At 38.0% G+C, this 21210-nt stretch overlaps 1 protein-coding gene across 2 annotated transcripts in view; it reads left to right on the forward strand.

The window, feature by feature from the left end:
- The window catches only part of LOC124804953 (phosphatidylinositol 4-phosphate 3-kinase C2 domain-containing subunit alpha), a 248117-nt gene that overhangs the window by 220207 nt on the left and 6700 nt on the right, over positions 1-21210 (forward strand). The window contains exons 26-27 of one of the 2 annotated variants that reach the window (XM_047265340.1): positions 6662-6858; positions 6966-7216. In XM_047265340.1, coding sequence (XP_047121296.1) covers positions 6662-6858; positions 6966-7216 — 448 coding nt within the window. The remainder of the gene's footprint in view (positions 1-6661; positions 6859-6965; positions 7217-21210) is intronic. The other variant, XM_047265341.1, reaches the window with a different exon arrangement.

Below are 21210 nucleotides of genomic sequence, written 5' to 3' on the forward strand. Positions count from 1 at the left end.
TTTTGCAGTTTCTTCAGTTTTAATCTACAGTTCATAACCATTAGATTGTGGTCAGAGTCCACATCTGCCCCTGGAAACGTCTTACAATTTAAAACCTGGTTCCTAAAACTCTGTCTTACCATTATATAATCTATCTGAAACCTGTCAGTATCTCCAGGCTTTTTCCATGTATACAACCTTCTTTTATGATTCTTGAACCAAGTGTTAGCTGTCATTAAGTTGTGCTCTGTGCAAAATTCTACCAGACATCTTCCTCTTTCATTTCTTCCCCCCAATCCATATTCACCTACTACGTTTCCTTCTCTTCCTTTTCCTACTACCGAATTCCAGTCACCCATGACTATTAAATTTTCGTTTCCCTTCACTACCTGAATGATTTCTTTTATTTCATCATACATTTCTTCAATTTCCTCGTCATCTGCAGAGCTAATTGGCATATAAACTTGTATTACTGTGGTAGGCCTGGGCCTCGTGTCTATCTTGGCCACAATAATGCGTTCATTGTGCTGTTTGTAGTAGCTTACCCGTACTCCAATTTTTTTATTCATTATTAAACCTACTCCTGCATTACCCCTATTTGATTTTGTATTTATAACCCTGTATTCACCTGACCAAAAGTCTTGTTCCTCCTGCCACCGAACTTCACTAATTCCCACTATATCTAACTTTAACCTATCCATTTCCCTTTTTAAATTTTCTAACCTACCTGCCCAATTTAGGGATCTGACATTCCATGCTCCGATCCGTAGAACGCCAGTTTTCTTTCTCCTGTTAACGACGTCCTCCTGAGTAGTCCCCGCCTGGAGATCCGAATGGGGGACTATTTTACCTCCGGAATATTTTACCCAAGAGGACGCCATCATCATTTAACCATACAGTAAAGCTGCATGCCCTCGGGAAAAATCACGGCTGTAGTTTCCCCTTGCTTTCAACCGTTCGCAGTACCAGCACAGCAAGGCCGTTTTGGTTAGTGTTACAAGGCCAGATCAGTCAATCATCCAGATTGGTGCCCCTTCAACTACTGAAAAGGCTGCTGCCCCTCTTCAGGAACCACACGTTTGTCTGGCCTCTCAACAGATACCCCTCCGTACAGTACGGCTATCTGCATCGCTGAGGCACGCAAGCCTCCCCACCAACGGCAAGGTCCATGGTTCATTGGGGGGGGGGGGGGGGGGGGGGGGGGTTGATGTATTATAGCGATAATATTAGTCTATTTCAGAGATGAACAGGTGAAAAGACATTGAAGTAAACCTGAAATTTAATTTGGTTTTGTATAATCTCATCAATATTTTAAAACTCCTAGAGAAATCTCTCTCTCTCTCTCTCTCTCTCTCTCTCTCTCTCTCTCTCTCTCTCTCTCTCTCTCTCTCACACACACACTCACTCACTCACTCACTCACACACACACACACACACACACACACACACACCTAAAAAGGAGTAAAATTATTTAATAAAATATAAAATTTCAATATAACATTTTTAAATTAAAATAAAAAAGTATCAAATAATTTCACCTTTTCCCCTACAGACTCCTAACCTCATACAGATAATTCTGAAAATTTGTGATTGTGAATTTTTAATAACTGTGAAAATCCATGAAAGTTGTGTAATGAAAAATACGGGGTGCAAGCAATAGACAATAGTTACGTGATGAACTATTCGTGCATCAATTATGTTATGTATCTTACAAGTGTTTTCATAGCTATTAAAAATTCAGCCACAAATTTTCAGAACTGTATGAATGAGGTTATGAATCACAATGGGGCTAAGCGAAATTATTTTATACTTTTAGGCAGATTTAAAAACATGTTATATTAAAAACTTATTTTTATTTAAATAATTATTAGCTGTCATGTCTAATTTCTTTACTGCCTTTGTTTTATATTCTGTTGTCTCAAAAGCACCATCCAGAAATTATCAAAATTTTGGAGATGGCATGTATCCAGTGGTTCTACATACCCTTGAAAGGATAATGCACCACACTGGTTCTCTCTCTTTCTCATCAACTCATGGACAAATATGACAGAATAAATGGAACTAGGTAAATGTTGTTACTCTGTGCTGGCTACTGTACATAGGTTCTACTAATTCATCAAAGATCTTCAAAAGAATGTGAAGGCTTGCAGATAATTCCAGAATGTAACAGGACTTTTGAGAACAGTCAAACCATCCAGTTAATGCTTTGTGTTTGGCTTCACGCATAAAAGTGAGAATACATGAAATGTCAGTTCTGTTGTCAACAGGCAAACAGAGACAGCAGTCCCCCAAATTTGTTGTCCAATAGTACCAGTAAGCTTTTTGAAAACTGTACTGTTTAGTTGAACTTTAGGGTATTTTCACAGGAGAGATTGTGTTTGAATGTTTCCTGATTGGGAACACAGATGAGTTGAAGTGTGCTGACCATTTGCATAACCATAAAAGTGTGATATATAACATTAGGAAAAAAGTTTGTAGTAGATTGCTGATTTCAAGAAATAGTTCAGGGTAAAGATGTTGGCAGTGATGGTTTTCTCTGTTCTAATTGCTTTGGCAGAATATTTTTGGCAACAGTGAGTGGCCAGAAATTAGTCTCGTATAGTGTGAATGGTGTAGATTTTAGGTCTGCAGTTGAAGAACAACATTCTCTGAATTGATCAGATGTAGAAGCTGGTGCTAGTCCTGTTAGGAAACCATGGTCAGTTAACTCATAAACTATGTGTAAACTGTCAGGAATTTTTATCAAACATCAGTTCAGTTATTGAATTGTGTGTACCCTGTGGTGAAAAGATGCAATTTCTAATAGCTATTAAAGAGTCCTTTGAATGAAATACATTCCATCTCTATAAGAAAAGTGAGGACTGCAAAAGAAATGTTTGGAAAACCAGATCATTATAGTCACCTTGTGCACAAACCACATGTTCAGATTGCATAGTCATTTTATCGGGAAGGTAAATGAGACTGTTCTTGCTAGAGTGCTGACAAAAATGACACTATTGCTATAGCAGTTGCAGGAGGAAAAGTGGAGAAAGTCAAAACATACATCAACTGCAGTAGTAAAAAAACTTTTTCCAGGTATGAAAAGAAACATCCAGTATATACACTGAAATATCAAAATTTTATGCACTATGGTCTAAGTGGGTAGTTCCACACTCATCTAGTGATGTCTGTTCGTGTGTGTACTGTGTAAATTTTGAATTCTGCATAGTAGCTTTATGCCCTTGAAGCCATGACATATGACACCTGGGTTTGACAAGTGAAGTTGTTAGTAGCTTGTTTCAGAAATGAGCTGATTATTCTGGAAAGATATTATGAGGGAGACGTTCACATTACAGAAACTTATCTGTAAAATATAGCAAATGACTCTTCTGAACTTAATGGTGCAACACAGTAGGAGAATATACTTGTTAAGAAAATTGTCATTGATGCATACACTGATGAAGTTGGAAAATAAACAGTTATAGTAGTAACACACCAAAACCTGAAAAAAAAAAAAAAAAAAAAAAAAGATGCAGCAGCAACTACATATGAGACAAGTGAAGGGATGTGTAGAGGTTGATCGATTGTCCTTGAATGCTTCACTGTGACTTTGCTAAAACTGGTCTGTGATTCTGGCACAGGAAGTGCAACTGTTTCATTGGAATGATTACCAAGTTTTAATATTTACAGAAGAGACATTTTCGAAACCACAAATTTTGCAGTTACAAGTGATGATTGAGAATGTAACTCAATATGTGCATGTGTGTGTGACCACTGTCTCTAGTTACTAGACCCATCCTGGATTGTCCATTGTTTGATATTGCACTGTAATATTTTATACACATGATGAATCTCATCCAAGCACCATCTTTGAGCCAAGAAGTTTTTGCTCTGAATGAAAGATATTGTTTTATGACTTTGTCTTGAATTTTAACATACAGCAGTGTCCCGCTAATCCGAACCCCATTAATCCGAACATTTGGTTAATCCAAACATGAAAAATGTTAGTCTAAGTGTGGAAAACTGGGCAGTAAACTACTGTACATACACATTATTTTAATTTGCGCAGTACAGTATACATGTATTAGAAAAATTGGCAAGAAAACATTAGTTTTAAACAATGCATAAAAATGAAAGAAAATCTGTCAAACTTACTAAAATACAGCAATGATGACAAAAACTCATTGTTTTTTGGCGTAATGAAGACAGTCTGTTATATGATGCATAGTTGCGCCATCATCTCATAAACATCAAATCGGCAGGTGTAGCAGTGGGCTGTTGATCCAAATAACATAGTGCAAGGTCAAGGGCTTCTGCTGCGTCACTGTGTGGCACCAGCTTTCAGGCTCATTGTCACTTCTGTCAGAGCAGTCCACTTCTTCCTGGTCTTGAGTCACAGCAGCAACTATATCCGCGTCAGCAAGGTACTCCACACATGCCCCATCCACTCAATCCATTCATCTACATCTCCTTCACTAGCTTCTTCACATCCAGAGATTGTCTGTATCATTTGTAGTAGATTTTCCTCTTCATTTTCAACTAGGTTGTGCTGAAATTCAAGAGGTGTCCACAGTTTTCTCCATGATTTTCTCAAGGTATTTTGTGAAATATTCTGCCATGCCTCAGCGGCCCAATAAACAACATCCTTCACATTATTCTTTTTTATTTTGTCCATTAAAGGAATGCTATCATCTTGGATCAGCATTCTTAAAAACTGTTTTCTTTAAATCAGTTTTAATGTTTGCAGTATGCCCTGGTCTATCGGCTGTAGAAGTGGTGTAACATTCGGCAGCAAAAACTTCGCCACAATTTCTCCATCACATAATTCTTCACTGCTGAGGTGAGATGGCGCATTACCAATCGAAAGGATTGCACAGGGCAACAAATGATTTTACTTAGAAAACTTTTGAACAGGGGAACAAACTGGCCGTGAAACCATTCTGTGAACAGCTTACCATCCATCCGTGCTTTTTTCTGGTTGCGATAATATACAGGCAGGGACCTCATGTTGCAGTTTTTAAAAGCTCTGGGTCTAGCAGATTTGCCAATCAGCATTAAAGGCAGCTTGTGATTACCAGCAGTGTTGCTGCATGCTAGTAAAGTCACACAATCTTTGCACATTTTAAAACCAGGAGCATGGTCTTCTGCTTTTGATGACAGGCTTTTTGTTGGCAGTGCCCTAAAATTAAAGCTAGTCTCGTCAACGTTATAAATTTGTTGGGGAAAATACTTTGCCCCCTCTCATCCTTTTTTCAAACTCACCGAAGTATTCCTTCACTGCATCACGGTCAGAAGAAAGTCTCTCTCCAGTAATTGTTAGCTGACAGATTCCATGACACATTTTGAATCTGTCCAACCAACCCGTACTTGCACTAAAAGACTCATCACCATTCATTAACTTGTTCAGGTAAACAGCCTTCTCCTGAACCAGTGCTCCACTCAAAGGAGTTCTCCTTTCTCTTTCCTGTGTAAACCAAATGAAAAGAGCTTCATCCACTTTATCATACTGGGACTGTTTCAAAGTCTGCCGAATTTTGAGTATTTTTCCCAAAGACGTTGCACAGGACTCTTTGAGCTTCATTCAGTTCTTCTTCCAACCACAAATGGTTGCTTTACCAACACCTATTTCCATTGTCAGTTTAGATACATTCTCACCATTGTCTATCTGCTTCAAAGCATTCAATTTTTCTTTGAGAGTTAATGTTGTAGGTTTCCGTTTACTTATGATGAAATTACATACACCACTACACCTGAATGAATGCAATGCAACTGTTACGCATGCCAGCGATCTATAACTGGCATAACCAAGCACTTTGCAAGCCAACTGTCAGTGCACTGACCTCAGATACTACAAAGGTTTCAACAATGCACGTGAACAAGGGCAGGGAGTGAGAATGAGCCATTGTTCGTACACTTGTTCCTGTTTGTTACCATGGTGTATCTACTTATTTGCTTGGTATACTTCGTTCTAGAAACTTGTCACCGTAATTCCGGCTAATCCGAACAAGGTCTGATCCCAGTTAGTTCGGATTAACTGGACTCTACTGTATGTTAAATGCAATAGCAACTGAGACCAAGAATGAAATAATTTTTTTTCTCCCTGCATGAATCGGTTTGGTTGTAAGGTCTGTGTCATCTGATTTTGCCCAGTCTAAACTACAACAAATTTCATGGTTCCTAGTTGTGCCACTTTTTTCCTTGTACTCCCACTGTTGCAAATGACTATTTTTGTGAACACTGAAATTCTACTAGAAACAAATAAAAATACCATTTCGTGCACATTGTTCACTAGATGTGTTAAATGCATTACTGAAATAGGTGCTGTGTCCAGTGAACTTAAGTGTACTATGCAGGAAATAGTGAAAAGCTGCTTTATATCAAAATTTTGTGGACTGGTTCAACACAAACTGTAAACACAAAAGTATCATACTAATTCAAAGAGTGCTTTTAATTTCCAAAAAGTTAATGACAGCTGAAAACACAAATTTAGCAGAATGCATTTGGCTTCAGATTAAAAGTTCATTTATTGCACTTCGAAAACATGCCAAAGCAAATCTTTTGCTCTTAGAAAAGAGAGTAACAGTCATTTAAAATATGAATCGTATCACTTATCAGATACTTACTGCTGAACTTTCAAATATGAAATCTGAGTGATTGAAAATGAAATTTCACAGTCCTAAGGAAAGTTACTTTCTCATTACAGTTTGCCAACAGGATTATCAATGGGTCGATCAAATATAAAACAAGTAGCTGAAAAGCGGCGAGTAGATATTGAGCGCTTCCTGAAGTCTTTATTTGAGATGGCCGATGAAATATCTCATTCTGATTTGGTTTATACTTTTTTTCACCCTCTCCTGAGAGATCAACAAGAGGCAGATATACGTGCAAGGAAAGTGAAAGGTATGCATGCCATCCATATCAGTTCTTTCTTTTTTTGAAATATATATATATATAGCACCTATTACCTGATTTTTTTTTTTTTTTTTTTTTTTTTTTTTTTTTTTTAGCAGAGCCAAAAATACGCCGAGAAGATCGTGGTGAAACTGGGAGAGTCCGAGGCCAGTTGAAACTCTCCCTGCATTATCAGCGTGGTGTTTTTATGGTGATGGTTTATCATGCCAGAGATTTGCCTTTGGTCGCAGGAGGGCAGGAACCTTCTACTTACGTCAAAGTGTATTTACTTCCTGATCACAATAAGGCTACAAAAAGGAAAACAAAAGTTGTTAGGCGAACATGTCATCCATCATTTATGGAAATGGTGAGTGTTTTATTCATAATATTTCTATAAACAGTGCTCAGATGGTTTTCTGGTAACATGTGGTGTGTGAGTGTGTGTGTGTGTGACAGAGAGAGAGAGAGAGAGAGAGAGAGAGAGAGAGAGAGAGAGAGAGAGAGGGGGGGGGGAGTGAAAAGGGGGGGAGGGGGCAAAGGGGTAGTAGTTAGCATTGATTTAGTAAGTATGCAAATTCTCTATGATTTAATTCAACTTCATTTGAAGATCCAGTCTTATTTAGTAAAGTTGTTGTTGTTTTTGTTGCTGCTGTTGTCTTCAGAATGAAGATTGGTTTGATGCAGCTCTCTATGCTGGTCTCTTCTGTGCAAGCCTTTTCATCTCTATCACTACTGCAAGCTACACCTGTCTACTGCATTCCTCCCTTGGTCTCCCTCTACAAACAGCACACACGTGGGTGGGCGCACGCACACACACACACACACACACACACACACACACACACACACACACACACACACACACACACAGCCATAAATTTTTTCTTTCCCCAAATCAATTAAGCACCACAACTTCAATTTTTCAATTTATTTGTCTACTCTTCAATATTTTTCCCGTAGCACCACATTTCAAATGCTTCGATCCTCCTCTTGTCAGCTTTACTCATTGTCCACGTTCCACTTCTGCACTAACGTATCCATGCAGATACCTTCAGCAAAGACTTACTAACATTTAAATATGTTAGACATTGGCAAATTTCTCATTTTCAGAAACAGCTTTCTTGCTATTGCCAGTCTACATTTTATATCCTTTTTCCTTTAGCCATCATCATTTCTTTCGTTGCCCATATAGCGCCCATTTCTTTCGACTGATCTCCCAAGTCCTTTGCTATCTCCAACTGTATCAACAGCTAACCTTGAACTTTTTTATTTCTTCTCCCTAAACTGTGTTTGCAAATTTCTCCTTGACTTCCTTTACTGCTCGCTCAACATGCAGGTTAAGTAACATATGGGAGTGACTACAACCCTGCCTTACTCCCTTCTCAACTACTGCCTCCCTTTCATGTTCTTTGACTCACACAACTACAGTGTGCAGAGTGTATTCCAGTCAACAGTGTCAAAAACTTTTTCTGACTTCACAAAGGCTATCAGTGTACTTCGCCTTTCTGCAGTATTTGTTGTAAGACATGTCATAGGGTTAACTTTGCCTCGTGTCTTCCTATATTTTTCTAGAAGTGATACAGGTGTTTCCCAAAGTCGATTCCACCAGTTTTTCCATTCTTTTTTAAGTAACTTGTCTGGAAGTCTAAAGGTATTTTGTCTGCTTCATCTATCTGCACACAATGTGAAATAGTTTTTTCGTGGCTGGCTCTCCCAAGGATTGCAATTCTAGGATAATGTTTGCTCCTCCAGTAGTTTTGTTTTTACATAGTTCTTTCAATGCTCTGTCAGGTCCTTCCCACAGAATGTTATCTTCCATGTCATCTCCATCTACTTCCCCTTCTCTTTCTATAAGAGCAAAGGTTCTACTGTCTTTCTCTGTCTCATTTCTGTGATCTTTTCTAACAACTTCGTGTGTGTGACAGCAGCGTGATGCCTCTGTAATTTCCACATGTTTGTCGATTGGCATTTTTGAACAGAGGGATGATGACTCCTTTGCTCAAATCTTCTGGGATTTTATCTTCTTCCCAGATCACTGATAACACACTATGTTGCTAATGTAAGTCTAATATTCCAGCTGATGTCATCATGTTTGAACTGAGATCATCAGAGCCTACAGACTTTACATTCCGCATGCTCTTTAATGCTGTTTCTACCTCACACTATGGTAATGGGTGTCTATTGACTTGGAATTCATTAATTACTGTACAATCTTTGATGGTTGTGTTGTCCCAATCACCATCATTCACTTGAGTAAATCTTGTGTGGTGCATCCATACTGTGGGAGTGGGCATCCTCCACATCAGTAGGCCGGTATGAAAGGATGGCTAAGTTGAGGTAGGGACCCAGCTTCATGGGTTTATAATATGGAACCCATGCCCTGGGTTACGGGTGAAGACCTTAATGGCACCTTCGGCAGAGGAGACCTTCACAATGGGGGAGATGCCAGATGATGCAACCCATTGTCCCTGGAGATAATTAGAAGGGGACGCCACTGCCTTGTGGAGGAGAGAGCTCTTCAAAGGCTAAGGGAGTAAACCTTGAAGAAAAAAAAAAAAAAAAAAAAAATCCTCATCTGTGTTAGGCCTAGCAAGTCAGCGGCTGATCAAATATATAGTGCTTTCAAACCTTGCCTTCTTTAATTGCTGCATTTTTATGTTTTCTCTTTTCATCAGTTATATTCGACATACTGTATGTTATCTATGGATTTCTACTAAGCCTTATCCTTTTGCCTATCTGATCCTTTGCTGCCATCCCTATTTCATCTCTCAAAGCTACTTGTGTGTCTTCTATTATATTCCTCTCACCTGTTTCAGTCAATCATTGCCCAATTTTACCTTTGAAACTCTCAACCACCTCTGGTTCTTTAAATTTTTCCAGGTCCCACAACTTAACTTTCTACCTTCCCTAATTTTTTTAGTTTTAGTCTGAAGTTCATAATCAATAGTTTATAGTCAGAGTCCTCATTTGCCCTGAAAATATCTTTCAGTTTAAAGAATGGTTTTGAAGTCTATCTGAATCCTTGCAGTGTCTCCTGGCCTCTTCCATGTATACAACCTTCTCTAATGATTTCTAAACCAAGTATTGGTGATAATTAAATTACGCTCTGTGAAAAATTGTACCAGGGCACTTCCCATTTGGTTTCTATCTCACAGTTCATGCTCTTCTACTACTTTTACTTCTCTTTCTTTTCCGACTATCAATTTCAAGTCCCTCATTACAATTGAATTTTCATCTCCATTAATTCCCTAAACAAATTCTTTTGTCTCGTCATGCATTCTTTCAATCTTGTAGCCATCTGTGGAACTAATATTTTAACACTGTTGTCGGTGTATGCTTTGTATCTGTCTCATCTACTTCAGTGCATTCACTATTTTCTTAACAGCAGCTTACCAACTTTCCTGTTTCCTCCAACCTATTCCTGCATCACCTCTATTTGATTGTTTCTTTATAACACTGTACTGAATGAGCAGAAGCTCTTCTTGCCACTGCATTTAATTAACTGCCACTATTTCTAACTTCAGCCTTGTAATTAAAGACTGTTCTTTCTTTTTTCTTAAAAAGAAAAAGAAAAAGAAAAGTTTCTAAGACTGTGCATCTTTGGACTGGTTGCTTGGGTACAACGGAAGGCCAATAAACACACACAAATACTTCACACTATCCATTTCCCCTTTTGAATTCTCTATTTGCAGTAAAAACTCACATCGGTGTAAACTTTGCTGACAGTTTAATAGACACTGTAAATTCTTTAGTCAGTAAAAATAGCTTAATAATGCACTTAAACATAGGTGGTGTGTCGGGAGAAATGATGAACAAACTATATGACTTAGAAATACTCTTAGGGCAAATTAACTCTGTAAAAGTCATATGTTTGAATGAACATTGGCTTAAATGGGACAATGTCAAGCTACTAAATTCACTCTCAGGATACAAGTTAGCATCAAGTTTTTGCAGAAAAATGGGGTATGGGGGATCATGTATATTAGTTGAACACACACAAAACTTCGAAGCCAAAACGACATTCGATTGTTTAAATGAGGAACAGGTATTCGAAAGCTGTTGCATTGAGCTGTCTGAATACAGTTTACTAATCATAGCATATATCATGTCCCGGAATATTGGGCTACTAGGGCATTTCTAGAGAAATTTGAAACTCTGCTAAGTAGGTTGCAGGTAGGGAGGCCATATAAAAAGATTGTAATTTGTTCTGATTTTAATATAGATATAAGAGGCGAAAACAGATTTGTTACCACCCTGGCTACAAACGGCTTAACACTAAATTTTACTGAGTACACCAGGGTAACAGCCACTTCTGCCACAAGCATTGATAATATAGTGAGCAGCAAAAATTATGGGAATACACAAAAAGATGTATTAGACTTAGGAATATCTGATCACTCAGCACTTTTTATGTCATTGCCATACATAGACAAAACATATAGGCCCACAGTGAAATTGGTCAGCCAAATATACACACATTTATCTTGAAATTAAAGGAAACCCATTGGACCTTCAGCAACCAATGTTCAGTAAACAATAATTACAACACTTTAATATCTAAATTCAAGAACATTTTCAATGAATGCTTTCCCCTCGTATCAACAAATGATAAATACAATAAAAGTAAGACATGGATTACGGAAGGTATCAGGAATCTCTAGTATTAGAAGGAGGGAAATGCATAACCGTGATGCTGAATTTATTAGGTACAAAATCAAATACAAAAAAATATTTGATCGGGTAGTTAAACAAGCAAAACAATTGGCAAACAGTAAATATGTAGCTAATGCCTCAAATAAATCAAAAGCAGTACGGCAGGTTGTCAAGAAAGAAACAGGTACTCAAAAACAAAATATTTTAAATACAAACTAGAAATTGGTGGGAATACTGTTACTAACACTCGGCACATCCGTGAAGAATTTAATAAGTACTTCATAACCACAAACAAAATTCATAACTTCTTACTTCCACAAATAAGACCTGATGCAGTACGGCAGGAATCAAGAGAGTTTAAATTTACTGCAGTATCATGTCATGAAGTAGCTAACATCATACAATCCCTAAAAAATCTTAAATCTGTGGGCTGGGATGAAATTCCAACAAATACCATAAAGGCAGGAAGTGACAGCATTGCACCTCAACTCTGTAAAATAATAAACCAATCATTTGATGAGGGCTGCTTTCCAGACAGACTGAAATATGCTAAGTCTGTCCAGTCTACAAAAAGGGAAAACAAGATGATTTAGTAAATTTCCGCCCAGTGTCTGTACTCCCAGATTTCTCTAAAATAGTTGAACGAATAGTATGTAATCAATTAGAAAAGTACAGTAAGGAAGGTAATATTATTCTCAATAACCAATATGGGTATAGGAAGGGACGAAACACTTTACAAGCTGTAAATGAACTAATCTCCAACGTAAGTAAATGCCTTGACAACAAACAAAGTGTATCTGGTATTTTTTGTGACCTCTCAATGGCGTTTGACACAGTAAACCATAAACTACTGCTCCAAAAATTGGGTACCTATGGCTTCCATGGAAATGACATGCCTAGCAAAGTAAATACAGATGACTCAAATGCTGTAGTCTGCTGCAAAAACACTGAAGAATTAGTAAGGACCACGAAACAAACTCTACAAGAACTTGAACAATGGATAAAAGATAATGCTAAGAATTAAATCTTGAAAAAACCCAAATCATACACTTCAGGACCAAACAAACTACTGAATGTATATCACAAATAGAATATTCAGGTAAAGAACTGACCACAGTTGATTCTGTAAAATTTCTTGGGATAACTTTAAATAAAAACTTGCAATGGACCGACCATGTGGACAGTTTACTGAAGAGATTAAATAGTTTAGTTTATGCAATGAGGGTACTACACAAAGTAACGGATTTAACAGTGAAGAAAACTGTATACCACGCATATTTCATAACATTTATAAGACATGGAATAATATTTTGCGGTGCTGAAAAGACAAACCACCTCCGAATCTTCAAACAAAAAAAAATCAGAGCAATGACAGGAACCAATAGTAGACATTCATGCAAACCACTATTCAAAAGCCTGGACAATCCCTTCCATCTTCATCTATGAAATACTTCTCTTTGAACAGAAAACTCACATCTGTTTTTGAAGGAAATACATTCACACATGCCTATGAAACTAGACATAAATTGAAATACATGCTACCTTGTCACCGACTCACAGTATATGAAAATACTCCATATTACATGGCACTGAAGATCAGAAATAAGATAAGGTCAGTATTTGGGGAATCCACATTGGAGACCATTGGCACATACCTAAAAAGCAAATGTTGTTATAGTCTAGAAGAAGTATCTTATCTTATCTTACCCCTACGTGCCTCATTGAGGCATCTAACATTACATGATCCAGCCTCTAAACTGCCAGTTTTTTTCTCCTGCTGACAACATCCTGTCAAGTAGTCTCTGCGCAGAGATCCAAATAGGGAACTGTTTTATCTCCAGACTACTTTACGCAAGAGGATCCATTCATCATGGGTCATACAGTAGAGCTGCATGTCGTCAGGAAATATAACAGATGTAGTTTCTCCTTGCTTTCATCTTTTCACAGTACCAACATAGCAAAGTCATGTTGGCTAATGTTACAAGGCCACATCAGCCAATCGTTGTTGTGAGGGTGGTAGGTTATAAAAAAAACTGTTTAAGATAATGACAAGAGGCAAGTGAAGTCACTAGCTAAGCCTGACAGAAATGCTTAAGACTTTCATGTACAGGGTAAGGCGATTGAAACTGTTTTGTGAAATATGTGGGAAACTACACATTGAATTACAAAACAGGTTGTAATAACAGCCCTTCATCTCAAAGGGGGACATCCAGTGACACTACACTGTCCCCCCATGCCCCACCTCCAGATGGTGCGAGAAAGATCAACTTTGAAATCTTCAGTAGGAACCCCTAGTTTTTATTGCAGATTTGGAGTCTCTAGGAAAATATATGTAACTATCATATGGAATAATGTTACCTTTGTGTAATAGATGGTGCTATAATTAACACAGATCAAAATGGGTTACAATCTGTTGAAACTTGACAGTATCTCAGGAAATTAAATAGGATCCTAGGAGCATAGAAGGGCACTATTCTTACATTCTGTAATGTGACACCAGTGTTTTGTGCCAAATCAGCATTATTCTCTGGACCATAACCTATTACAGTGTCCACATTATTGGTGGAAAGCGGTGGAAAGCGGTTGGAGCAAGTCATTGGTGTGTTTTATCAGCACAGTAACAACTATATTTAGCATTACCCAGGAATGATGATCTGGCTGTAATAGTGTTTTATTCTCTTTGGGTACTTTTATAATGTGAGTCTCCTTGTCCTCGCCATTGGGATGCTTGTTTTAGGTGCATCCCCTTGCCTCTCACCATCAGGATTCTTGTTTTACGTGAGTCCCCTTGCCTCTCACAGCTCTTCATGTTTTAGTGAAACAAATGTTTGAAATGGTGCCTGTTTGCTGTAATACGAAATGGTGCCTGTTTGCTGCAGTACACATTGCAAACCTGTTTGTTACAGACAATCCTATATCTCTAACTCTCTCTTTGCTGATGTTTGCACATATAGTGAAAATTCGCTGCCACATATTTGCTCAACCAAATGGAGATTCTTTATGCCCAGTAATTTATATTATGCCAATTCACATGACCACAATTGGTAAATGTTGTTTCATCAGGAAGAGTACCTGCGAATGAAAGTCATAATTGACTTCTAGTTGTTGTTGTTGTTGTTGTTGTATCCAATTGCAAAAGTTCACGTTGCTTTGGAAGTCACCCTCATGTAGGGCTTGAGACAATGAAAGGTGATACAGGTGGTATTTGTGTTCATGCAGTATGTGCAAAAAACTTTGTTTCAAAATTTCTGCACCTTATGTGATTTGTTGCGAACTAATGTGAGGATATGCAGTAATTACAGCTAAAACATCAGTTGTGCATCACAGACAGTTATTAGAATGGTACAAATTATATTGCAGACATTGGTTGACATATTGAACATTCCCCTATCACTTTTCACTGGTATATAACCAATTTTAATTTGTGTTGATTACAGTTCTTCCGTAACACAACGATGAAATTGTTCCATAAAGTTGTATATGTTTTCCTGGAGACTCTAAATCCACAATAAAAATTGGGGCTCCTATTGAAGATGTCAAAGTTGACACCTCTCCCACCCCTTGGGTTGGGGCTGGGGCATGGGGGAGGGGGGGTGTTGAGTTTGGTGTCATTGTGTGTTCCCTTTCGAGATGAACAACTTTTATTAAAAGTATTTAAAGTAAATAGTTATCGTTGTCATAAAAAATATTTATTTTATCTAATATTGTCAAGGCTGTGTTGTTTTTCCTATTTAGTGATCGTGTCTTTTTCTTATTTAGTGATCGTATCATACAAAAATACAGTGTTGTTCAACCATTTGCCTGTTAATCTCACTCATGTTTGTCCCCAATCTTGTCATATTTCTGCACTCCTCATTAACAACAGTACACAATAATACCCAGCTCGTACATTGTCATAGCCCCCATCCTCACCCGACTCTAATAATCCCCAGAAAACTGCAGCAGGCTGGTTCCCAATGGTACCCTGTAGCTCATATTGAAATCTGGAGCTATTGTGCTTGGACAATCATTCATAGCAAATGCCTGAAGATCTTGCCCCATATTCTAATGAATGGATTTGAGGCACGTCATCTAGCTGATGATAAGACAGAGCCATCTAGACATATCCGAGCTGCCCAAGTACTGGCCTCTTCTTAATTGAGATCTGTGTGTCCGTAGTGCAGTATTAGGTCTCTCAGCAAAAAAATTTATTGGAGGGAAAAGAATGCATTGCGCACTTTGTATGTGTTCATGGCAAGTCTTCAGTCAAGCTCATTAGAGAACCATCGTCATCTCTGGTTAAAAGTTTCCACTTAGTGTAAAAAATTGACTTCTCAGTGACCATCATTTTCAGCCTTCCTGGGTTTCTATCTACATACATACTCTGCAAGCCATCATATGGTGTATGGCAGAGTACCTGGTACAACTAACTACTAGTCATTTCGTTTCCTGTTCCGCTTACAAATAGTGAGGGAAAAATTGTTGTCTGTGTGCTTACTAACAAGCCCTAAATTCTCTCATCATACCAAATGCACATTGGTGGCAGTAGAAGCATCCTGCAGTCAGCTTAAATTGCTGATTCTCTAAATTTTCTCAATAGTGTTCCTTGAAAAGAATGTCATCTTCTCTCCAGGGATTCCCATTCGAGTTCATGAAGCATTTCTGCAACAGTCACATGTTGATCGAATCTACTGATAACAAATATAGCAGCACACTTCTGAATTGCTTTGACATCAACACACACTGGTGGGGATCCCGAATACTTGAGCAGTACTCAAGAATGAGTTGCACTAGTGTTCTGTATGCAGTCTCCTTTACAGATGAACCAAATTTACACAAATAAACCAAAGTTAACCATTCGCCGCCCCTACTGCTGTACTTAAAAGCTCGTTCCATTTCAATTCACTTTGCAACATTACACGCAAATATTTAATCAATGTGAGTGTCAATCAGGACTCTACTAATGCTGTATTCCAACATTACAGTATTGTTTTTCCTACTCATCTGCATTTACTTACATATTTCAACTTTGAGAGCATGCTGCCATTCATCAGTTATCTCTAAGTCATTTCATATCATCCTACAGTCATACAGTATTGACATTTTCTTGCCCACCACTGCATCATCAACAAATAACCGCAACTGTCTGTCAAAGTGTTTATGTATATAGAAAATAAGATCAGTTCTATCGCACTTCCCTGGGGCACTCCTGATGGTACCCTTATCTTTGATGAACACATGCTTTCGAGATCATCATCTTGGGCTCTACTACTTAAGATGTCTGCAAGCCAGTCACATATATGGGAACAAATTCTGTGTGCTTGTACTTTCATTAAGTCTGCAGTGGAGCATTGTGTGAAACACTTTCTGGAAATCTAGGAATGTGTAATCTGCATGTTGCCCTTCATTCATAGTTCACAGGATATCATATGAGGAAAGGGCAAGTGGAGTTTTGCACATGCAGTGCTTTCTTTTTTTTTTTTTTTTTTTTTTTTTTAAATCTATTCTGATTTCTGTACAAAAGCTTTTCCTTGTCAAGTGAATTTATTATACTGAAACTGAAAATATGTTCAAGAATTCTGCAGCACACCGATATTGAGGATATTGGTCTGTGATTTTGCAAGTTCATTTTTTTACTGTTCCCTCAGTAAAACCAAATTGGAATTCCATGTGGACCTTGCATCATAACAATGCTTCCTCTGTTAGCGTTTTACATAACATTCTTAAGCATTTGTGGCTGTAATGCATAGATTTCTTGCCAAATATTGTCCCTGACTGATTACAAATCATTCTTTGCAATATATCCCAGTGGAAACAGTGATGTATGTCCAACAGAATAGCCAACACTGGTGGTACAGTGGCTGTAAAGAAACAATATTTCAAGAAATCTGGACTTCAGACGCCTACAAGTAGATGAAGGTTGAAAATTTGTGCTGGACTGAGACTCAGACCAGGATGCTCCACATCTTCTAAATCCCTGCAGGGTTTCTCGAATGCTGTGAGCAGTGGTGCTAATGGAAAGACGCCCTTCTTGCACATAATAGGTTGAGAATTTGTGTTGGGCAGTGAATTTATGGTAGTTTTAAGTGCCAAAGCTGTGTATAAAGTCCCAGCAAGAATTTCTGCTTAATAATAACAATAGTTTTGAGCATACAGTGTGAGTAGTGGCTCCATCTTGCACAGACCAGCATGTTGGTTTGTTCTGAATAGTTGATCTGAAAAAGAAATTGATGATGTTGTGATATTGATCCCTAATTGTTGTTTTGTCATCCTTGCAATTCTGTTTATTAGCCATTCAATTCAAGCAAAAATGAGTTTATCATATCTTATTATCAGATTCTGAAGGAAGCCACGTAGTTTGTCACCAACTTTTGAAAATGAACTTGCTAAATTGTACACCATTAATTTGGAAAGCTTAAACCATTGAAACCTTTGAGGAGCCAATACAAATAATAAAAAACCTCATTTATAATGACCTTCAATTCATCCCAAGCTGTATCCCAATCTGAGGGGCCTATCTTCAGTTTGACGTTTCTGAACTTTCATTAATGTGTAAGTTTTCATTTGCATTTACATATCTTCATTGGAAGCCGCTGTACAGTGTGTGGTGGAGGGTACCCTATGACAGTATTAATGGATTTCTATCCTCTTCCAGTAACATATAGGCAATGGGGAAATGACATTCTATGTGCCTTTATACATGCTCTATATAGTCTGTTTTACCTTATTCTCAGTATCCCTCGTAGAGATATGCAATGGAGATAGTATTATTATTGCACATTCTTCTTCAAATATTAATAGGTATTTGCTGGAAGAACGTTCTTTCTTCCACAGATTCACATTTACACTATTGTTCTAAAATGTTGCACATCCCTAAAGATCTTTGAGAACTTTGGTACACAGCTTCTAAAAACCCACTTCTCTTTAAAATTTCAAATATTAATTAAAGAAGAAGAATATACAAGACCACCTCTCATGAATCATGGACATTGCCATTGGTGGGGAGGCTTGCATGCCTCAGCAATACAGATAGCCGTACCGGAGGTGCAACCACAACAGATAGGTATCTGTTGAGAGACCAGACAAATGTGTGATTCCTCAAGAGGGGCAGCAGCCTTTTCAGTAGTTTCAGAGGCAGCAGTCTGGATGATTGATTAATCTGGCCTTGTAACATCAACCAAAATGGCCTTGCTGTTCTGGTACTGTGAATGGCTGAAAGCAATAGGAAACAACAGCCGTAATTTTACCCGAGAACATGCAGCTTTACTGTATGGTTAAATGATGATGGCATCCTCGTGAGTAAAATATACCGGAGGTAAAATAATACCCCATTTGGATCTCTGGGCGGGGACTAATCAGGAGGATGTCGTCATCAGTAGAAACAAAACTGACGTTCTGTGGATTGAAGCAGCATGCAATGTCATATACCTTAATCTGGCAAGTAGGTTAGAAAATTTAAAAAGGGAAATGGATAGGTTAAAGTTAGATATAGTGGAAAATAGTGAAGTTTGATACCAGGAGGAACAAGACTTCTGGTCAGGTAAGTACGGGGTTATAAATACAAAATCAAATATAGGTAATGCAGGAGTAGGTTTAGTAGTGAATAAAAAAATAGGAACACCGATAAGCTACTATGAACAGCATAGTGAACATATTATTGTAGCCAAGATAGACATGAAGCCCACACCTACCACAGTAGTACACATTTATACGCCAACTAGCTGTGCAGATGAGAAAGAGATTGAGGAAATGTATGATGCAATAAAAGAAATTATTCAGATTGGTAAAGGGAGATGAAAATTTAATAGTGATGGGGAGATTGGAATTCGATAGTAGGAAAAGGAAGAGAAGGAAAAATAGTAGGTGAATATGGACTGGGGATAAGTAATGAAAAAGGAAGCTGCCTGGTAGAATTTTGCTCAGAGCGTAACTTAATCTTGAATAACACTTGGTTTAAGAGTCATGAAAGAAGGTTGTATATGTGGAAGAGGTCAGGAGACACTGGAAGGTTTCAGATAGATTATATTATGGTAAGACAGATTTAGGAAGCAGGTTTTAAATTGTAAGGCATTTCCTTCACAGATGTGGACTCTGACCACAATTTATTTTTTATGAACTATAGACTAAAACTGAAGAAACAGCTAAAAGTTATGAATTTAAGGAGATGGGACCTTGATAAATTGAAAGAACCAGAGGCTGTAGAGAGTTTCAGAAAGAGCATTAGGGAGTGGTTGATAAGAACAGTGAAAAAAGATACAGCAGAAGAAGAATGGATAGCTTTGAGAGATCGGAAATAGTGAAGGCAGCAGACGATCAAATAGGTAAAAAGATGAGGACTAGTAGAAAACCATGTGTAACAGAAGAGGTGTTGAATATAATTGATGAAAGAAGAAATTATAAAAGTGCAGTAAATGAAGCAGGTGAAAAGGAATACAAACGTCTCAAAAATGAGATCCACAGGAAGTGCAAAATGGCTAAGCAGGAATGGCTAGAGGACAAATGTAAGGGTGTAGAAGCATGCATCACTAGGGATAAGATAGATGCTGCCTACAGGAAAATTAAAGAGACCTTTGGAAGAAAGAGAACCACCTGCATGAATACCAAGAGCGCAAATGGAAGACTAGTCCGAAGTGAAGAAGGGAAAGCTGAAAGGTGGAAGGAGTATACAGAGGGTCTATACAAGGCCGAAGTAGTTGAGACGATATTATGGAAACGGAAGAGGATGTAGATGAAGATGAAATGGGAGATATGATAATATGTGAAGAATTTGACAGAGCAGTGAAAGATCGAAGTCAAAACAAGGCCCATGGAGTAGACAACATTCCATTAGAACTACTGATGACCTTGGGAGAGCCAGCCATGACAAAACTCTGTAAAGGAAACAAAAGAAAAATTTGGAGTAGGAATTACAATCCATGGAAAAGAAATAAGAACTTTTAAGGTTTGCCAGTGATGTTGTAATTCTGTCAGAGATAGCAAAGGACCTGGAAGAGCAGCTGAATGGAATGGTCAGTGTCTTGAAAGGAGGATATGAGATGAACATGAACAAAAGCAAAATGAGGATAATGGAATGTAGTCTAATTAAATCAGATGATGCTGAGGAACTAGATTAGGAAAAGAAACGCTTAAAGTAGTAGATGAGTTTTGATATTTGGGAAACAAAATAACTGATGGCTGTTGAAGTAGGGAGGATATAAAATGTAGACTGGCTATGGCAAGGAAAGCATTTCAGAAGAAGAGAAATTTGTTAACATTGGGTATAGATTTAAGTGTCAGGAAGTCTTTTCTGAAAGTATTTGTATGGAGTGTAGCCATGTATAGAAGTGAAACATGGACGAGAACTAGTTCAGACAAAAAGAAAATACAAGCTTTTGAAATGTGGCGCTACAGAAGAATGCTGAACATTAGATGGACAGATTACTCAACTAATGAGGTAGTACTGAATGGAATTGGAAAGAAGAGAAATTTATGGCACTACTCGACTAGAAGAAGGTATTGGTTGGTAGGACATATTTTGAGGCATCAAGGGATCACTGATTTAGTATTGGAGGGATGCATGGAGGGTAAAAATTGTAGAGTGAGACCAAGAGATGAATACACTAAGCAGATTCAGAAGGATGTAGGTTGCAGTAGTTATTCGGAGATGAAGAGGCTTGCACAGGATAGAGTAGCATGGAGAGCTGCATCAAACTAGTCTCCGGACTGAAGACTGCAAAAACAACAACAACA

Source organism: Schistocerca piceifrons, chromosome 7 (assembly GCF_021461385.2).
Source record: "Schistocerca piceifrons isolate TAMUIC-IGC-003096 chromosome 7, iqSchPice1.1, whole genome shotgun sequence".
In the NCBI taxonomy this organism is placed as follows: domain Eukaryota; kingdom Metazoa; phylum Arthropoda; class Insecta; order Orthoptera; family Acrididae; genus Schistocerca; species Schistocerca piceifrons.